This window comes from Scylla paramamosain, chromosome 14 (assembly GCF_035594125.1).
Source record: "Scylla paramamosain isolate STU-SP2022 chromosome 14, ASM3559412v1, whole genome shotgun sequence".
Classification (NCBI taxonomy): Eukaryota; Metazoa; Arthropoda; class Malacostraca; order Decapoda; family Portunidae; genus Scylla; species Scylla paramamosain.
Window position 1 is genome coordinate 25,934,923 of NC_087164.1, and position 21,598 is coordinate 25,956,520.

Consider the following 21,598-nt stretch of genomic DNA (forward strand, 5'->3'; position numbering starts at 1 on the left):
TGCCATCAGATTGAAGCAAATAGACTGATAGATAGATTAATAGATGAATAAGTAAATAAATAGATATATAAAAAAAGATAAATAAAAGTTTGTAGAAATATTTAACACACTAGAGAATTCAAGAAGATGTGAGACTGAAAGATTCTCTCTCTCTCTCTCTCTCTCTCTCTCTCTCTCTCTCTCTCTCTCTCTCTCTCTCTCTCTCTCTCTCTCTCTCTCTCTCTTGGACATCAGTGGCGCAGATTTAATTACACAGTCCCCGGCCAATCCCTATTAACATAAAACACGTGATTAATTTTGGGTAGAATTTGTTGTTAATTTATTGATGAACAAATTCACTGCTTGCGGATTAAGCGTGATGGTGTTCATTTATCTTTTGTGCTTCACCTTTTTTTGGGGGTTGAGACGGGCGCTGATAGTTTGGCTCGTCCATCTCCTTCTATCGTAACGACGCCATTTGTTACACGTGTAAATATTTTTTGTATAAAGATGATTTACGCACAACGCGATATATATTTTAATTTTTTTTGGCTTATTTTTCTTGTTCGCCGCCAGAAGAAAATTGATGGCATTAATATTGAAACTTCTTTTTTTTACTTTTATCCACCGCATTACTTTTTAAGCTATTTCTGATTACAATAAATCGATATTCAACTAGAAGAGTCTTGCTTAACTGCCCACAGGCGTTCGGTGTCTTAAAATGAAAGGGCATCTTCATTACGTATGCATCCTGCGTTTATTATGTCTTATTATCAAACCACACACGATATCTTACCCGCTATTCTGTGTGTGGGTGCGTGTCTGCTACGCTTCTGAAGTAACTATGCTTAAGAGGATGTGGAAAGCCTAATAAAGAAATATTTCAAGGTTTACCCGTGAAAGGAATGAAAAAATGATGATACTGCTAAACTCCTGCATTAGTGAGGTGGAAAAAACCTTAACTCTCAGGAAGGGAAGCTCGAGAGGCATGTAGTTAGCAAGTTCATAAGAGAAGTAGGCATGACAGCAATGGTGGTGGAAGTTTACAAGATATGAAACAGTGAGGAGAGACGTTACGGTACCCAAGACAGGAGCTCGAGGAAGAGAACCATTGATGAGATTCTTAACGATGTATTACAATTAAGTTTAGGTTAGGTTAATGAAATTCTCTGTCAGTTCTAAAAATCTCCAGAGAGAGAGAGAGAGAGAGAGAGAGAGAGAGAGAGAGAGAGAGAGAGCGAAGCAACTATCAATGGTGTGTGTGTGTGTGTGTGTGTGTGTGTGTGTGTGTGTGATTTAAACACTTATTCACTGCATACGAGTATAGTTTAATAAACGTCAAATTAATATACACGAGAAATAACATCGAATCTCATTTTTAGGCTCTCAAATAACACATAAAGACAATTTCAAACAGTCAAGATGTTCCTGTGCATTGAGTCTTTCCTCGATGCTTCCATTTGACACGTAAAAAACTCGGATATTGAAGTGTGGTTTTCTTTCTAATCACCATCAAGTGAGTTTCGGTGAATTTCATCAAGAACGGTCAGTCAGATACTTGATCCTTACACGCTCACTTTTCCTGTAAATATGTGATGGGAAAGGTATCACAAACGTATTTCCCTTGCTCTTGAATACCCTTCTTGACTACATTTTCTGACCAGCACATTCACCCTTGCTAATAACGCTCTTCCTTGATTAAAGCATGTTGACTTAGCGCGCGTAACATTTTTGCACTGTTTCTCGGAATATTGTAATGTCCCTTTTAGCACGGTAAGGGACTCTTGTGCGCCGCTTCTTTGCTCAATATTCCCCGGTGGTGTTCACGGTCATAGTTCATTGCAGCGCCGGTGGAGAGACAGGGGGAAATAATTATCATGTTGGATCGACTGATGATAAAAGTTTTTGCGATGTGTTGAGTGGCTTAGCAAGGTCTTCGGTTGGAGAGGAAAGAGTATTGGAGTGTATTAATGAGAATGCACACTTATATATATGTAGCTGGATATGCTATTAATGGTTGCTTGTCTCTCTCTCTCTCTCTCTCTCTCTCTCTCTCTCTCTCTCTCTCTCTCTCTCTCTCTCTCTCTCTCTCTCTCTCTGCAAGTAAACAACCCCTTTCCCTGTATAAATTCGTTTAGTTAAGCATTACCTTCCTCAGCACACCACTTCCCTCCCTCTCTAGTCGTCCCGAAGCCTACCCTGGTAACTTAATGCCCTCCCGTGGGGTGCATGTCAGATAATCAATAGAGGGAAGCAGGGATAAGGAAGATGATTTATCGAATACATTGTAGATAGGCGGAGTGTCTGGTAGAAGATGGTGGTAATAAGCAAGAACCACAGTAGCAACAACAACAACATGAACGACAGCAAAAACAACACGAACAAGAAGAATTAGTAAGATCAGAAGGAGGGAAAGGTAAAATAAGAAGGAAGGATAAACATTAGAAGAAAGGACTCTACAAAACATGAAACGTAATGAACGAGAAAAAAAAAAGAACGAAGAGGAAGACGAAAAATAGGAAGAAACTCGTAAAGGTGACGGATTAACAGAGAGAGAGAGAGAGAGAGAGAGAGAGAGAGAGAGAGAGAGAGAGAGAAAGAGAGAGAGAGAGGAATTAATCTCAGTATATACATGGTTCCTGCTTCCCTTTAAGTCCAGTACACGTGCAAGAACACACACACACACACATACACATTTTATCCATGAAGCTTACCATTTTAACGTAGACTTCTGCATTTTTCTTCTCTCTCTCTCTTTTTTTTTTTTTCTCTCTCTTTTTCTTTTGAAGTGTGTGATTCTTCAGACGTGCAGAGGAGAGAGCGATTGGCGATTTCATGTCAAAATTTTCTTATGTATTTTACTGCGGTGTGTATTTCCTTCCTCTGAGATACGTTGAGTGTAATACAATCTACCACTGAAAAACCAACACATATTGCTGTCATTGCTTATCACGTAAAGTCAGGAAAACATCCCACGCTGTACATGTGATGCTCTGAAATCTTACACCATACTGACTTTTATTTGTGTTTTTCTCCTATTTTCCCTTTATTTTTCGTGTCCACTTGTTCCGTGTTTATCCGTGACGTGAGTTTCATGTTGTGCCAGCCTGTTTCTTTCTCTGGTGCTGCCTGGAAAGCATTACTGTGAGTGCTTACACGAGTTCTTCAAAATACTTGCCTGTGAGAGACGGCTAATGGACTGACTGAGTGGCCTCCTGGATGGCTGGCTGGTTTGTTGGCCGACTGACTGGTTGGCTGGATGTATGTAATAATGGATAGATGGCTGGATCGCTGGATGGCTAGCTAGATGTATGGATAGATGGATGAATCACTGGCTAGTTGACTGGATGGATGTACAGATGGCTACTTCGTTCGCTGGCAGGTTGGCTGGCTGGCTGGCTGGCTGGTTTGCTGGTCGGCTGGCTTGCTGGTTGGCTGGCTGGCTGAATGGATAAATCACTAACTGGTTGATTAGATAGATGGACTGTTGGTTGGATAGCTTGCTGGCTGACTGGCTAGCTGGTTTGTTGGGTGGCTGGTTGGCTGTCTCGTCCCCTCCCTCCATTCCCGTAGCGCTATCGTTTACCTACCGCCTATATACTACGCACGTTCCTGGCATTTACTCCCGGACGCCCAGCTCGAGTCAGCAAGCTGCAATTACCTCATGGATTGACATTATCGGTGGTGGGAATAGGCTCTAGCGGATACTATGTCAAGGGGATTGCGAGCTGCCGCTGGTGTTTACGGGGTGGTGGTGGCCGCGGTCTGGCTGTAATTGCGGCCGTGTGAAGGTGATGGCGGGCTGATGGCAAGTGATCCCAGAGTCATTATTGCCTTGCGTGGCGTGGCTGTGTGGGACGCCTCCAGTTTTGCAATGTGGTGAATAAGAGAAGGATATGTGACCGTAAAAAACATGAAGTGAATAAGGGAAGCTGCAAGAAGCCATCAGGCCTATACGTGGCTACCCTTGCCTGAAATAAAGCTGCATATTTTTTTAAGCATGTGGTCCTGAATAAATGTACATGTACGGCTTGTCTTACGTAGCAGTGATGTGTAGAATACGATAAGATTATATGAGTTTTATTGTCACATTGGATACGTGTTACTGACATCTCCCAGCCATCTCTATGAACTGCCCTACCTATACTATGAACTATTGATCTTATAATTATTTCAGGTAACGATGAAAACTTAGACAATCCGTTTACAGCGTTAGACATGAACAAGGCATCTCCCACACACTCCAGCCTTACTCACACTAACTATTATGGGAGAAACAATGAAGATTTAATGAACAGCCGTTAAACTCATGATGAAAACTTCAATACCTCATACACAAAATCTCATATTAAAGAATTAAGAGTGATTATAACTTTCAGTAAACCGAGAGGGAGAGAGAGAGAGAGGGAGAAAAAAGGAATATACAAGGGTAAACCATTAAAGGTGCAGGTGGAAACGCTTGCACGCACCGCCGCGTAGAGACAGTGATGGACGAGGTGGTAGTGGTGGTGGTGGTGGTGGTGGTGCATGATGGCCAGGTGGTGGCGATGACAGGTGAGGGAAGACAACCACCACCACCACGAATGACACAGGTGAAGGAGGAGGAAGAAGAAGAAAAGATCGTAGCTTAGAAAAGAATAGCAGGGAATGATGAAAGTGTTTGTCAAGGGAAAAGGAAAAAAAGAGCAAGAAAATAGAGGAGGAGGAGGTGGAGGAGGAAGAAAAAGGTCAAGGTCAATGCTCCGAGAGAATGGGAATCGATGAGAAATGAAAACAAATGACTGATAAACACCTAAACAACACGTCACAGATTCATAACTCGAGAGAAGATGCGATTACTTTTAAAATATCACAAATACAGAACATAACGAAGAAAGAAGTGTGCGGAGGAAAACAGATGGAGGTATATCAAAATAGCAAGTGTATATGAAGATTGAGCGTAGAAATTTCTCTTAGGTTTGTCTATTAGTGAGTTACTCAATACTGTATTTCCTTCTTTACTTCAGCAGCGAAAGTCTGACAGAAGGAACGGATAGATGATAGACAGAATAGACAGGCAGTTGACGTTTTGAGCGAGTGTGTGTCATATTAATAAGAGAGAGAGAGAGAGAGAGAGAGAGAGAGAGAGAGAGAGAGAGAGAGAGAGAGAGAGAGAGAGAGAGAGAGAGAGAGAGAGAGAGAATCTGAAACACTTTTGAATTATATTTTGCACCATTGTCAGAAGCTTAAGACGATTTATCAAGTCTTCGTGTTTTTTATAATAGAGAAATACTGTTAAAACATTTTGTACTATCATTTGCACTATTTTCAAAGGCTCCAGAGATGTTTAATAAAGTTTTCAGTAGTGATTTTGCTAATGACTGTAGAATCCATGTCAGACTATCGCTAGGACCATGAAAATATTCTTAAAAGCTTCGACTACAACCAGTTAAACGTGTTGGAGATAAGACACGGAAAGGTTTATGAACGTGAGACAGACACACAGATAGAGAGAGAGAGAGAGAGAGAGAGAGAGAGAGAGAGAGAGCATCCACACTTCCAGAACGAACATGTATGTGAGAGTATAAAAACATGACATTTGTTCACCGAAAAAAAAACAAAAGAGCATCGGGAATGAAAAAGAAAAGAAGAAAAAAACATCGATTCACAGAACGAGAGACACGTAAAGAGAGAAAAGACAAAAAAAGAGAAAGAGAGAGAAAGAAGAGACGAGAGTAATTACCTTAGGAAGAAAAAAAAAAGGGAACAGTGACGCAAAAGGAAGAAAAAAAAATTAACGCGAACTGGAGAATGGGAGTGGAATAAGAAAAGGGAAAAAAAAATGGGAAAGGAAATAAAAAGGAATTGCAATGTGTTTTTAGTGGTTTATTTATCTTGTTACTGTGTGTGTGTGTGTGTGTGTGTGTGTGTGTGTGTGTGTGTGTGTGTGTGTGAGAGAGAGAGAGAGAGAGAGAGAGAGAGAGAGAGAGAGAGAGAGAGAGAGAGAGATACTACTACTACTACTACTACTACTATTGCTTTTACTACTACTGTGTGTGTGTGTGTGTGTGTGTGTGGTATTCGTGCGGTGAGTGAAGATGACCTGAAATTTCTTGCGGCCAAATTCCCAAGGACTGGATACTTTTAGCAGTAACTGGTTTGCGAAGTGTTTCTCTCTCGCGTGTATCTGATTGGGTGTTTTTATTCCCCTTCTTGCGGATGAATGTGGAATAAAAACCGAACGCCAGGCTGCCAAGGTCTTCTCCCGTACTGTGAATTTATATGATTCGATTCAATTTCTCCCCAGCTTTCACCAACAAGCGGATTAGCAAGTGTGGCAAGCGTTTCTTGTGCGCCACTTATGGTGAGTCGCTGAAAATTAACTCTGCCAAAAAAAGCACAGCTGTGAAGTGCCGGAGTGACGCACCGCCCGTGTTCCCGGTGGTTCAGCGGATTGGTGGTCTCAGTGCATCAAGTTCGCTCCTGCCTCTGCGAGCCCTTTTGCAAGCGAACAACCTGATAATTACACTTGTTAAGGTGATTATGATATGTGAGAAAATGTGGCGTTCCATACATAAAATGATACGATCGCCACGAAAGAGTTCAATTTCAAGGCGAGCGAAAGGTGGAGAAAAACTTTGTGCGGTGGGTGGGTCTGCTGCGCGCTGGCAAGACACGATGCCTGGCCCCGCCAAGCCTTGTTCCTGAGCTGCCGCCTCGCCCCCAAGTCACGCTGCATTAGGGAGGCAGCTACAGGCAACGTTCAAGTCAATGAGGAAAAATGAAGTGAATACTCGTAAAATCTGATACGCACAACCTTCCTTGCGTGCGTATCTTGCCATCCCATCCCTCCGGTGCGCTGCCCTCGTTATTATTTCCTCCTCCACGGGAATCACGGCCTGCTGTGGCGCTGGTATTTGTGGCATCGTAGTTGTCATCACTGTGGCCGCCTTAGTACGTGGAACCACATGAGCGAGACTCTATCTTAGTTAATATTCTTCTCTTTCTCGTTCGTCGTTCTCGTCTTCGTTGTCGTCTTTCTCACCTTTTTCCTTCTCCTCCTGTTTCCTCATCCTCCCCATTTCGCTTCTCTTCTTCCACCTTTTCCTCCTGCTCCTTCTTCCTCCTCGTTCTCCTCCTCCTACTCCTCGTCCCTTCCCCTTTCTCCTATTCTCTCCTCACTTCTAGTACCCTACAAATACAGTGCATTATCTCACCAGCAGAGTGTGCAGGATGATAGCGTGCTTGGAAACACACCACAGTAAGACAGACACACTTCACGCCACAACTTTGCGCCGCTAATGGCAGGTACCTACTGTCACTTGCAAAACTAAATTGGCCAACAGTTTCGGGACACTTTCCATGATGTAAACTTTGAGGGAGTGGCAATTAAGCGGCTGTATTTTTGTATGTGTACTTTTGTTATCGTTATCCAGCCAGTCAGCTTTTCATGTTAGAACTTAATTGTTTTGTCATCTTTATTTATTTATTTTTTCTCTCTCGTCATTCCTGCCATAATTATTTCCTTCCTGACCATACATAGTGCGTATTAAAAACAAGAGTTATCAATGGTTCAGGGCTTAAATTCATACTAATAACACTGGCAATCACTGAACAATACCAGCACAATTAAAGAAATTAAATTAAAGTTTGCCACTACGAAAGATTTACCAATAGAAACCCAAACGGATGAACAAAAAAAAATTATAACAAAAATGACCAAGAGAGAGAGAGAGAGAGAGAGAGAGAGAGAGAGAGGCGTTGGAGGCAAAAACATACAGTAATTCTTTGGCCTTGCTTTTCATCAGGTGTTTTAGGGAAATGTTTTATTGTTTCACATTCACGGGCGCTGCTTGTCAAACTCTGTGATCCTCGATTAAACGAATTTTGTTCTGTATTTACCATCATGCGTGGCTCTGTCCCTCCATCTGTCTGTTTGTCTGTCTGTTTGTCTCACTATGATCATCCGCCTCTCACCGTCTATCTTTCTAAGTCTGCCTAAACGTACGTGATCTCTCTCTCTCTCTCTCTCTCTCTCTCTCTCTCTCTCTCTCTCTCTCTCTCTCTCTCTCTCTCTCTCTCTCTCTCTCTCTCTCTCTCTCAGTACAAACACTCCATTGCCTCACATTTACTCATGCAGGGAACAACATCTGGGTAGAGCTTAGTGTAGCGAGTATAAGAAGCAACAGTAATATCTTCAAAAACATGCGTCACCTCACTACGCAGTCACACACGTGAAGGGTAACAAGGGAAATATTTCTAAACCAATTGCGCTGATTGCTTAGGGAAAAGGAAAGAACAGAAAAAGAAAAAGTGGCTTAGTGACGAAGCTTACAAATTTAGTGGAATGTAATAAGCTCAGAAGTTTACGGGTGGAAGGTCTGGTGGAGTTTCGCTTTCCCTGCGTTTTAACAAGAAGCAGTAGGCGGGGAAAGCAAATACGCACACACACACACACACACACACACACACACACACACACACACACACACACACACACACACACACACACACACACACACACACACACACACACACACACACACACACATGCGCTCAAATCTATACCTGCCAAAGAGGTATTCTGAATTAAAAAAGGCAAGCTTGTGAAAAATAAAGAGCGAAGTATTTAGTGGAAAACTGGTTTGTTAACATTCCGTATATAGTCCGTTTTTGTCCCTATGGAGTGGACCTTAAGGGAGTTTTATCTTTGCTTCTTCTTCTTCTTTTTTTTTTTTTTGTTCGCAGTAGATCCATAAGTTTTTGTCCATGTCGATGCAAGAAAAAAAAAAGTCTATTTGGTCACGTAGGACAGAGAGCGTGACTCTAAAAGTTGTGATGTCTTGTGCCGAAATGTGGTTTGTTATCATACGTTATGGTTCGGTGAGTGAAGTGATAAAGTCATAAGCGACATGAGAGAGAGAGAGAGAGAGAGAGAGAGAGAGAGAGAGAGAGAGAGAGAGAGAGAGAGAGAGAGAGAGAGAGAGAGAGAGAGAGAGAGAGAGAGAGACTGTTTTGACACTTTTGACACTTTTAACAATTTTTCAAGCGACAATCCAGACAGAAATTTACTTTGTTTGAAAATACTTTGTTCTTAAAGCGAAAAAAAAAAAAAAAAATCATAATGACATGAAAACGTTGTATTTCGTTCATTTCAAAAACTAGCACTGGAATACAAAAGTGAAAGAACCTACGTACCTGCATCTGGCGGGAAGCTAACGTGCGGCGCTGTTCCCTCCCCAGAGCCTTGACCTGAAGGAAAGGTAAATTGTAATGGAAGAGAGAAAATTGTGTAGAAAGACAGAGAGAGAAAGATCAAGGAACGGAGAATTTTTCAGTGCACTCAACTCAGTAACGAAGAGTAAGAGCAAATAGTAGCGAATATGAAAAAAAAAATAATAATAATAATTAGATGTATCGTAATGTGATAAGAAAAAAAAGATGAGTTGAGAGAAATGAAAAAATCAAGGTACGAAAAATATAACAGAACAGCAAACTCAGTAACAAAGAATGAAATTAAGCTGTAAGGAATACTGAAAATGAAAATTGTAGTAAGAGTGGAGAAAAGAATTCAAAGATAAGAAAAAAACTGGGTCCAAAATTAGACACCAGTATATGAGGAATATTTTCTTTCCCCAGAATAGTAATGAAGATAGGTAAACAGCATTGGACAAGGAAAAAAACAAACACTTAATGAAGAGTGAAGATAAATATTAATGAACGATAAAAATTGTGATCAGAGGAAGAGATCAAAGAGTGTGTATTTTATTTTCACTTTATTTCAGAAAAGTACACCCAGAGATGAGGAGCAAAAACAAATACTGATGAGCGGGGAAAAATGCTCATAATATAGAATGAAACCAAGTAATGGACATTTGAAAAACACATGCAAAAATGGAAATTGAGGCATAAATAAGGTGATGAAGATTCTTGTATTTTTCATTCTTCTCGAGACAATACAAGAAGCAAATATTAAAAAGAGTGAAATATAATTGTAAAGAAGGGGAGAGAGAGAGAGAGAGAGAGAGAGAGAGAGAGAGAGAGAGAGAGAGAGAGAGAGAGAGAGAGAGAGAGAGAGAGAGAGAGAGAGAGAGAGAGAGAGGGAAAGTTTAATACTGAAGAGTGAAATAAATGCTAATGGACAGCTGAAACTATTTTACTGTTTGGGGAAGGAAGGTTAAAGGTCACAGCGGTTTATTCATTTAAGTACATTTCCTCTTTCTTTTTCTTTTTTGAATTAATAGCGTGGGATGCATCACACACCCACACACACACACACACACACACACACACACACACACACACACACACACACACACACACACACACACACACACACACACACACACACCTTCCCACACCTCACTACGCCAAGGAAAATCACCACGTATATTGTAATGCATTCCAACGAGTGTGTGTGTGTGTGTGCGTGTGTGTGTGTGTGTATATATACGAGTATATATATATATATATATATATATATATATATATATATATATATATATATATATATATATATTTCTGAAAACGCTGACGTTATTTTAATATTATCGATACTTTTCTTCCTGCAGGTTGGGATTCGTGGTCTGACTGGTCTGGCTGCAGCGCCTCTTGTGACGGAGGGACCCAGGAACGCCGGAGGTAAGGCTGGAAAACGACTACAAAGGATTACAAGAGAACAAATATCAGAATTTTTTAGTCCCGATAGGCTATTTGATGACAGAGAAAATGGAAGTTTAAACAGGATAGTTTACCGCGATAGGAGAAAGAGAATAAGGAAAGCGAGAAATATAAGACCACGGGTACACTCAGTAATAGAAGAAACCAGCAGCTTAAAAACAAGACTCCTACATTAATCAGCATTCTATTTTAGCTTGTGTCTCTTGTCTACCGGCACGACATCACAAGTAACAAGGCCATGAAGGAGGAAGGGGAGTTCTAAGAAAGGTAGTGCAGGTGAGAGATAGAGAGAGTGAGAGGGAAGAAGGAGAAATGTAAGATTCGTAAGAGTAGGAGGAGGAGGAAAAGGAGGAAGAAGGAATGGAGAAGGTTTCCGTGCACTTTACGGCTCGAGATGGTACTCTTACACCACGGAGCAACACTCGAGAATACTTCAGCACGCAGCAGAGGTGTTCTCAGGAGCCAACACCATGCAAAGACTTGTGTACACATCTGCTTCATTATCCCAGAGAGAAATATTCATCAGGCCTGGCCGGGTTGGCTCAACACTCGCTTACAGGTACAACGTACACGAAGAACTCCCTTCTCTGTATTTCTAGTACCATTATCAGATAAAAGAGTGATGTATTTTTCTGGGTTACCTCCCCTTAAGGTGACTCTCAGCCTCTGTATTCCTTGAGGATTGTCAAAGGCGACTCAGACAGGACTAAAAATTCCCTTCTCTATTTTAATCACAAAACTAGATAAAAAGAAAAAAAAGTGACACAAGCTGTTATTATTGAGAAATGGAAGTGAAAAGAGACACAGGTGTTATGAAGAGAGTCTTGGTATCTTCTATGTGTTACCTGGCTTTAACCTGACTGTCGGACTGTCACTATTGAAAAATGGAAGTGAAACGAGACACAGGTGCTGTGATTCGAGTTTATTGTATTCCCATTGTGTCGCTTTTGTCAGGACTAGCGTATATTGATCTTTTTCCGTGTACCTCCTTGAATAGACAGGCCAGCCAGTGCTGCGGTGGAACTCACTGATAAGAAAGAGCACTTGCATCAGTGGGACAATGCGAGGGTGATAATGTGAAAGTGAATGCAAAGAACTGCAAGTAAAGGAGGAAGAGAAAAGATATCCATAAATTGAATAAACACCCAAAAAAGATTAATAGAAGCAAAATATGTATGCAACAAACTTTCTATTGATATGGAGGAAGAGGAAGAATTTTTTTATATACAAGGATCGGTAATCTGAGGATGAACAGAAGCAAAACACGTAATAAAGTTTCAGTTGCTATGAATGAATAAATATGCTAAATGAGGGTACACACAGAAAAGCAAGAAAAATTTTTGGAATCACTGCAAATCACGAACGAGAGATAACATTTTTAAGATGACGGGGGGACATCGAGTGGGGTGGGCGGGGGGTGGAGTCAGCAGGAGAAGCACATCAGGCCATGATCAGGACAAGCTGCAGCCAATCAGCGGACAGGGCAACCCGCAGGACCACTCCTGGCAGATAGAGCAACGCCAATGAGGGACCGGGGAGAGAGAGATGTTGAAATGACTGGGAGAACTGTGCTGCACTGAATATTTCTGCTCACAAGAAAGGGTGGCTGAATGTGGAGGAAAATAACCATGGTGTCCGGAACCTGATGAGCAGAGAGGACCTGACTAACGGGTAACAAATCAGTGCTTCTACCAGGGGATAAGAAAGGCTCCCATGAGTAACAGCACGGGATGGTAGGGTAAGATGCTGTATTTGCTTTCACTGCTTTATACGTTTATCGTGTCAAAAATGTAAGTCTCTCTCTCTCTCTCTCTCTCTCTCTCTCTCTCTCTCTCTCTCTCTCTCTCTCTCTCTCTCTCTCTCTCTCTCAGTCGAATACATTACTGCGTTTCGCCAGCACTTACGTATTTCCCGGAATCTCAAGACCTATGTGTTACTCTTAATAGCCGGGGTTCTTTTTTACACGCATTTGTCCACCTACGGCCTTGAGAACCCCGTGGTGTACTCATGATCAGAAAAAATATGGGTCGAAGTCTTTAGGTAAACCTGAGGCCCCGCACACACCTCACAGTTCGTCTAAGGAACATAATAACAGTTGGCTTATGTATGTACTCTTTTGCATCTAAGAAGGCGAGTCCGTCAGCCTGCCAAGTGACAAGCCGAAGACGTTACTGAGTTAGGGAGGGCGTAGTGTGTGTTTGTGTGTGTGTGTATGTGTCTATGTGTGTGTGTGTGTGTGTGTGTGTGTGTGTGTGTGTGTGTGTGTGTGTGTGTGTGTGTGTCCTTGAGTCTGACGTCACGGGAGCCCGGCAATCGTTCTCAGAAATGTTTATCAGCAACGCCACTAGAGCCCTCGTCCTTCAGAAGGTGAACTAGCTCTTTCTCTCACTACCGCTTCCTAACTCGCTCCCTCCCACACTCCCTCTCCCTCTCTATCTCTATCTCTCTTGCCCCCCAGGTACTGCCTACACGCCAAGGGCTGCCAGGGATATAACACAGAGAGGCGGCAATGCAATTTTTTCTCCTGCAACGGTAAGCACGTCAGTCAGTAATTCTTGAGAAATATAAAATGTCAGTGTCTTAAACTGCATTATGTTATGCCTTGAAAAGAAAAAAACATGCACACACACACACACACACACACACACACACACACACACACACACACACACACACACACACACACACACACACACACACACATATGCATTATTATCAGTTGCCCTTACACTCATATCTTCATACCCTCATCCACTTTGTTCCACCACCACCACCAGTACCTTGATGACCTTCTCTGGCAGGTACCCTCGACGTGCTGCACCTTCAGGATAAGCGGTACAAACCAACTCAGTTCGGGTGGCGGGAATCTAGCACGCGGCCTGGCTCGTGGCGCGCCGTGAGAAACCGCCCCCTGCTGGTACACACTCGAGATATCTACCCTGGTGGCTTCCCTGAGGAGTTCTCGCTACTCATCACAGTACGACCTGACCTCGGCAACATGGTGAGTGATTGGGGGACGAACAGGAAGGGATAGGAGGAGAGGAAGCTAGGGGGAAGAGTTAAAATAGAGACTAAAAGTACGTAGGGAAGATAGAGATATGGTAAAGGAGTTAGAAGGAAGTGTGGAAGGACGGAGAAAATTTGTGAGTATTGAATAGAAATTTTAAGTAAGGAGGAAAGGTAGGTCTACTGGGAAGGGAGGGAAAACCAAAGGGGAAGAGGAAAATAAGAACCATGAGGAAGGAAAAAAGGTAGCGTTATTGGAAGAGGAAGGAAAGAAAATAGATATAAAAGAGAGGGATTTACTTGAAAATAGATATAAAGGAGAGGGGGAGGTAGAAAAGAAAAAAAAAGAGGAGAGAGAGAAAAAAAGTAGGAGGAAGAGGGAACTAAAGAAGGTAGAGATAAAGATGGGAGATAGAAAGCAGAAGGGAGAAGAGAGAGATTGAGGAAGAAGAGAATCAAGAAGCAAAGGTGAGAGGGAAGTGGGGGGTAAGAGGAAGAGAGAGACACGAAGCAAGGAAGGAGGAATTTGGAGGAAAGAGAGAGAGAGAGAGAGAGAGAGAGAGAGAGAGAGAGAGAGAGAGAGAGAGAGAGAGAGAGAGAGAGAGAGAGAGAGAGAGAGAGACGTAGACAAAGAGGCAGAAAAAAATATATATATACCCACATTACAACTCACTACACAAAAATCACAACACTATATTATATTCTCTTATATACACCACATATTACTCACAAAGGTCACTTAAACTGTTATTTCACGTTATCTGATCCACGCAGCAGATACACGTACCTACAATACGTAATGTCCCAACCTTACTTTTTTTTCTATCTAAACTCTAAACACACCAACAGAAGCGTGACGGAGACTTCAGTAAGCGGCAGTGTCAGGAACGGCGGCAGGGAAGGGGAAAAGTTGGCAACCCGCACAGTGGAATGGGTTCGATGACTTCATTAATGGTCCCTGTAATGACCCCATATAAGTCTTGGGGGGGGGGAGAGATGGACAGGCGATCAGAGAGAGAGAGAGAGAGAGAGAGAGAGAGAGAGAGAGAGAGAGAGAGAGAGAGAGAGAGTGTAGGCGGAATGGAGAGGTCGGGATGTTGTGTAAATGAGGGAAATTGGGACGGAAAGAGAGAGAGAGAGAGAGAGAGAGAGAGAGAGAGAGAGAGAGAGAGAGAGAGAGAGAGAGAGAGAGAGAGAGAGAGAGTGTTGTGTGTGTGTATGTGTGTGTGTGTGTGTGTATGTGTATGTTACTGAGCTATAGCAGAAAAAATATTTTGATATTAGCAGCCAATGATAAGCCAATAAGACAAATTGGGCTTCAAGATTATACTTACAGTGTGTTAGATGTAATTAATGTATGTCTTAATTGTATCAGATTGCATATTGTGTGCATATGTGTACGATCTGGCATTGGATATTCCGTCTTGTTTAAACTTAAGTGATTGTCTTAACCGTGTTATGTCTTATAATTGCGTTTAGTTGTAATAGTTTCATAGCAGACAAACCCGCCGCCACCACCACCACCACCACCACCACCACCACCACTTCCCTGTCTTTCAGTAATATTCAGTCAGCCATTATCCATTAGTTATAAATCTGATCGAGAACCACCAGCTTAGGACGTTAATTGAACATTGACCCAACAATGATTCTACTCTACTGCCTTAACGGTTTGCTTCTATACCTTCAAGTGGCGGTCTGTAGCAATCCCTACTTGAACAAAGCACTACTCTTGAATGCATCATGAACAGTGAAGATTACAGGGCAAAGGAAAGCATCTAGTTTACTCCAAATGGCATAATGCATCCCTGCAGCACATGATTTACTGAGATCCCCTCCCCTCACATCGCCAGTCCTCCGCCTGGCCTGAGCTCGTCAAACACTCTGGGGTCTGTGTTTTGTAGGAACGGATTTCTGTCTGATCTGCCTTTACTGCTTGCACACCCTCCACATCCTTCGCTGCATGTACTATCATCAGCGCGCTCACCCCTATGCCCCGCCGGGTCGCTCGCTCGTCGCTAGCACTGGCTGTACTGTAGAGTAATTTTTAAACCCACAGAACAACCCCGAATCATGTTTCGTGCCGGCCAGCGACCACGAAGGGCAAATAAAACACAGACTGAAGGAAAAAAAGACACTCATGGAACGTGTCCCGCGGCAGAATCTCAACGGGAAAGTCGGGATGCCGGGAACTCTTATCATGTCATCGAGATGTCCAGGTTACTTGTTACTTGTTCTTCCTGCCCCAGACTATGTGCCTCGAAGGACTTACTCTTGCGTGGATGTTTAGGGAGAAATGCTTGTGTAGTAGTGTACGTTCAGAGAGAGAGAGAGAGAGAGAGAGAGAGAGAGAGAGAGAGAGAGAGAGAGAGAGAGAGAGAGAGAGAGAGAGAGATGTTTGTTTGTATGTTTTTCGTACCCACGCATCTGTAAGGTCGCTTGTCAGCTTCCTTCCAGTTCAATTGTTTTCGGTACGCCCTACTTTTTTTCATGTATGTAGAGAGAGAGAGAGAGAGAGAGAGAGAGAGAGAGAGAGAGAGAGAGAGAGAATGTAAAGTGTATGGTAATCAAACTAAAAAAAAAAAAAAAAAATGGAAAACAATGTCGCCTGTTGACCGCTCTCCCGTGCATTCTGGCGGCAGTTATTTGACAGTGGAAGAATATTAATCGCTTTCCTGCCGCGTGGCGTGATGAATACACAGTCAAGATTTTTTATACATTAAATTCCCATCGCATATTTAAACGATCCAAGCGAAAATAACAACGCGACCATTAAAAGTTACTTATTTTCAGTTACACCTTTTAAACATTTTCTGTGTCCATCTGTCCAGCGTCTCGCCAAGAAATCTTTAATCTGTTTACTGAAATAAATAGAGAGACGAAGGTAATTATGCGCTACAGAGAATATTAGATGCACAGAAGCACTGAGACGAAGAAATATACTAAACTTCAATTGTGTGGATACTTGCGCCTGTCAGATATAGTCACAACCATTGGCAGTCAGACTCGTACATATTGACAAGGTGTTGAAATATTGTTCTTTCATCCATACTCACGGCATAACCACCTAGCGAAGTGTTCGTAAAGTAAACAGAATGCGGAATAGACGGAGTTAGATGGAGAGATGATATAGGAAGCGTTACTGAGATGGCCTGCAGTAAACGATCACCAGACACAAGACTGGAGATGATTAGGGAAAATATTATCAAAGATACCTCATCTCGACCACTCGTATCTGGCTGTTGTTGATGTTATGTGGTGTTCCAAGCGCGTTTTCAAGGTGACATCTATTGTTTTTTTGTTTTTTTTTTCGGATACTTTATTTCGAAAACTCTTTAACAGGCAGTGGTAGCAAGTATAAGTAATCTTAAGCGTCTTCAAGGTTCTAGTGTTAATTTAACGAAGATTCTGCATCATCAGTGGTGGAAAAATATTCCTGATAACTCAATTAATTATCTCTGTGGCCTTTGGAAATCGACATAATGCGAATCCAAAGCAAGAGAATAGCAGCGGAGACTGAAAATAATGATGATAATAGCAATAATGACGATTCTTATATAGTGTTACATGTAAACAAGAATACTCAAGTAAACCATTTATGTATATATTTACAAGGTTGTTAGTACACTTCACTTAAACTCCTTTTTTATATTTTTAGTATAACATGGAAGGAAGAATACCAAAAAAGTCAAACATACACCTGTTCATTATTATGTCATGTGGTTAGTGGTTCAATTTAACCTCTTTTTTCTCTCTCTCTCTCTCCTTCTCTCTTCCTCTTTCCTTTCCTTTTTCGTGGCCAGACACAGTTGGTTAAATTGGCTGGCAAAGGGAGTCATCATAAGCAGACACCATTATCGTTTTAACGTTGCAAGTCTCAACCTATACTTTTGTCTTGCATGAACACTTAACTCCAATGGTGTCAGTAAAAACAAGTGTGGCTGGGTAGGCTGCTTTGCTTCCAGCTAATTTTTTATTTTTTCTTCTTCTTTATTGTTTGTTTTAATATTTGGTGGTGGTGGTGGTGGTGGTGGGCACTTCCGTTCCCTTTGACCTGTTTCTTTTTGTTTGTTTTGTTTGTTTGTTCGTGTCTATTTGTTTTTCCATCTATCTTTCTGTCTCCTTTTCTCTGTTTTTTGTCTTTATATGTGTGTATTTTTCTGTCTGTCTGTCTGTCTGTCTGTCTCTCTCTCTGTCTGTCCATCTGTCTGTCTGCCTGTCCATCTGTCCGTCCATCTCTCTCTCTCTCTCTCTCTCTCTCTCTCTCTCTCTCTCTCTCTCTCTCTCTCTCTCTCTCTCTCTCTCTCTCTCTCTCTCTCTCTCTCTCTCTCTCTCTCTCTCTCTCTCTCTCTCTCTCTCTCTCTCTCTCTCTCTCTCTCTCTCTCTCTCTCTCTCTCTCTCTCTCTCTCTCTCACACACACACACACACACACACACACACACACACACACACACACACACACACACACACACACACACACACACGTCAACACTTGCAAGAAACACTAAATATAGAGTCCAGATTGGCGTTCATGTAGTGCGACTTGCCAAACTAGCCTCCATCACTTCCTGGAAGCAAGTGTTTCTTAGAATAATATTTGCACAGCGTTCCACTTCACCTGTCTCTCACACGAAGGCCGATCACGTAGGCAGGACCCCAAGAATTAGATATTCAGGTATTTTTTATTCTTTTTTTTTATTCTTTCATCTACTTCCCCAAATCTTTCTTCGTTGGTGTTTATTTGTCCGTCTCTCTCTCTCTCTCTCTCTCTCTCTCTCTCTCTCTCTCTCTCTCTCTCTCTCTCTCTCTCTCTCTCTCTCTCTCTCTCTCTCTCTCTCTCTCTCTCTCTCTCTCTCTCACAACATCACCATCATCATTATCATCATACACGCCCACCCACCTAGTTACCCACCCAGCGCGCACACACGCGCACACACGCGCACACTTTCACCATCTCTACTATCAATACCAGCAACAGAGGCACCATTAAGAAATGCAGCACTGCAAAATAGTAATATCTTATTGTCTTGCGGGTGCCTCCTAGTGACCTGGTTATGCTTGAGTTGTGTCACAATAGAGAGGTAGCTGAAGCAAGTAGAGGCAACGAACACAATAATATTTTCTCTTGTATGGACGAAGGGACATTTTGTGTAATGAATGACAAGGAGTGTGATGTGATAGTCGGTCTTGTTTCGTGATTGTGTTATGTGGAAAACCAGTATGTTATGGTGGCATGGAAGAAAGACAGAAGTAGTAGGTAGAAGCAGTGACCACAAAGCTATTCCCTCTTGTAACATAGGAGGAGAGATTTTGTGTATTGCTATGAATGGTATGAAAGGAAGCCGACGTGATGGTCCGTCATGTTTCGTGATAATGTTATGTGGAAAGGCAACAAGCTAAAATGGAATAGAGGAAAAATATGAAAATATGAAAGGATATGAAGTAGTACTGCATAATACATAGAGCATCATTATCTTTCGTGATAGGTAATGTTGTTTAAGATACGGTTATTCGGAGGCAAAATCCAGACTGGCTAAAACTGTGAAACATTAGTCTTATGAAATATTTTTATTTTTTCAAAGGTTTGATTCAGTGGCGAAAACAGGAGGACATGAATTAACCCTTGAAACCGGTAGCATTATTTTTTTTTTTCACATCTCGTTACTTCATCTCGAAAACCAGCAAGTTAAGATGGCATATAAGAAAACAGAGGAGCATGAACTAATCTCTTTTAACAAAATATATATATATATTTTAACATTATTATGTCACATCGAAAACCAGTAAATCGAGATTATACATCACACAAGCTATTCGATACGAAAGGGAGTAAAAAAATGTTAAATGACGCAGCACAAATCGAAGGATATTATTAACTGTTTTTTTTTTCTTTCTAATATAATGTCTTGTCGAAAATTAATAAAAATACATATAGAAAAAAATATGAATGACTTAATCTGTGAGTGCGGAGGTACAAAAAATAAATAAATAAAAAAATAAAAAAATAAGAGTATGAGAAAAAAATAGGCAGAATATCACAAGCTTGGTATCGGCATGGACTAACGTGGAAATCAGCCGACGCCAAACCTGCTTTTAGCCTCAGCTCTGTGCCGCGAAGAACTAGCATGAAAACTATTTCTGGGACCTGAGAACTACGATATGACAGGAGATGAAAACAGATACAGCCCCTTGAGAACTTTTGACCTACCCGTGACTAATGTGAGGAACAGATGATATAGGAGTGAATGAAACTGGCTGTTTTTTATACGCATGTGTTTAAGTGAGAAGAGAAAAGACAAGAAAGAGAGTTTAGAGTAGGTTAGGATTATGATGACACTGATTCAAGATGGCAAGGAGGAAAGGTTTGACAGGGTAGAATAAACATGCACTGAAGTACCGTGCAAAGAGAGGCAAGGAAGGAGGATGCTGGAGGGTAAAAGAGGATTATTATGATACTGATGCGAGTTGGCAAGGGAGGAAGGATTGCAGTGAGAAGCCAGACATTATCAGCAGCAAACCACATTAAAGGGAGAAGATAATCACAGCTTCTGACTCAATATCGTTTAAAATCGCTGTGTGTGTTGAATATTCACTTTCTTTGTATGCAGATTCCGACCTCACTAACACTCCTTAAACGGATCCATAACGATTCCAACCCATGCTAAAGAAAAATAAATAAACTTAGAGGAACTTAACCTAATCTGTCTTAATTTAACTTCACCTAACCTAACTTGACTTACCTTAACCTAACCTAATCCAACCTAACGACTTGACCTAACTTCATCTAACCTAACCTACCTTGACTTGACCTTAACTTAATCTAACCTAACCTTCCTTAACCTCACCAACCTTGGCATAACCGAACCTAACCAAACCTAACCTAACTTGACCTAACCTAACCTAACCAAACCAAACCTAACCTAACCTAACCTAACCTAACCTAACCAAACCAAACCTAACTTGACCTAAACTAACCTAACGTAACCTAATCTATCTTTGGGATACTTATTTTCAGGGTAACGTCAAGAATGGAATGTTCACAAGGGGGAATATTGTACAAAGCAAGGGTGAAGACAGGTACATTTTAAAGGGTGTACCTGTAATTAGTTTAGAATGGTGGGGGAAAGTGAGAGGGTGAACATTCTCTCTCTCTCTCTCTCTCTCTCTCTCTCTCTCTCTCTCTCTCTCTCTCTCTCTCTCTCTCTCTCTCTCTCTCTCTCTCTCTCTCTCTCTCACACTCTCTCACACACACACACACAGTTCTTTGTCGGGGCTAGACAATCTATCATAACCCTGTCACCACCACGTCCACCACCACCACCACCCTCCTCCTCCTACTCCCTCCACGTATCCTCCCACCCACATCTCCCCTGTCAATCCCACGCAGCATATAAGAGACCTCCATTAATCACCCTTGTCACCACCAACTCATATGCGACTCCACCTCTTTCTCTCCATCTCTTCTCGGCCACTCGCCTCATTACTCGGCCTCCTCCTCTCTGTCTATGGATCTTATTCTGTAATATTTCTGCGACCCAACTCCACTACTTTCAAAAGGCTTAAGTTAAAATTGCACTCTTGAAAAGCGACCAACCATCTCTGTGGCCTTGCAAAATAGTCGTCGAGAGAGAGAGAGAGAGAGAGAGAGAGAGAGAGAGAGAGAGAGGAGAGAGAGAGAGAGAGAGAGAGAGAGAGAGAGAGCAAAGCGTTTCAGAATACTGGCTTATTTCCCTCTCTCTCTCTCTCTCTCCTCCCCCCAGGGTATGCTGTTCCTGATGCACCGCGCCTACGGTGGAGAGGTGTATCTAGGGCTCGGCCTGGGCACTGGGCTGGAGCTGCTGCACACTGGGCCTGCGCGGGACGACGACGTGTTCCCCATAAATGTTGCACCGATCAACGTGAACCTTACCGACGGTCACTGGCATCAGCTGGCTATCAGGTAAGAGAGAGAGA

The 21,598-nt window shown here is 42.1% G+C and overlaps 1 protein-coding gene across 1 annotated transcript in view; it reads left to right on the forward strand.

Annotated features, from left to right (window-relative positions):
- The window catches only part of LOC135107140 (uncharacterized), an 83,969-nt gene that overhangs the window by 14,661 nt on the left and 47,710 nt on the right, over positions 1-21,598 (forward strand). Inside the window, exons 2-6 of the mRNA XM_064016850.1 lie at positions 6,266-6,322; positions 10,530-10,599; positions 13,097-13,170; positions 13,440-13,639; positions 21,406-21,584. Coding sequence (XP_063872920.1) covers positions 6,266-6,322; positions 10,530-10,599; positions 13,097-13,170; positions 13,440-13,639; positions 21,406-21,584 — 580 coding nt within the window. The remainder of the gene's footprint in view (positions 1-6,265; positions 6,323-10,529; positions 10,600-13,096; positions 13,171-13,439; positions 13,640-21,405; positions 21,585-21,598) is intronic.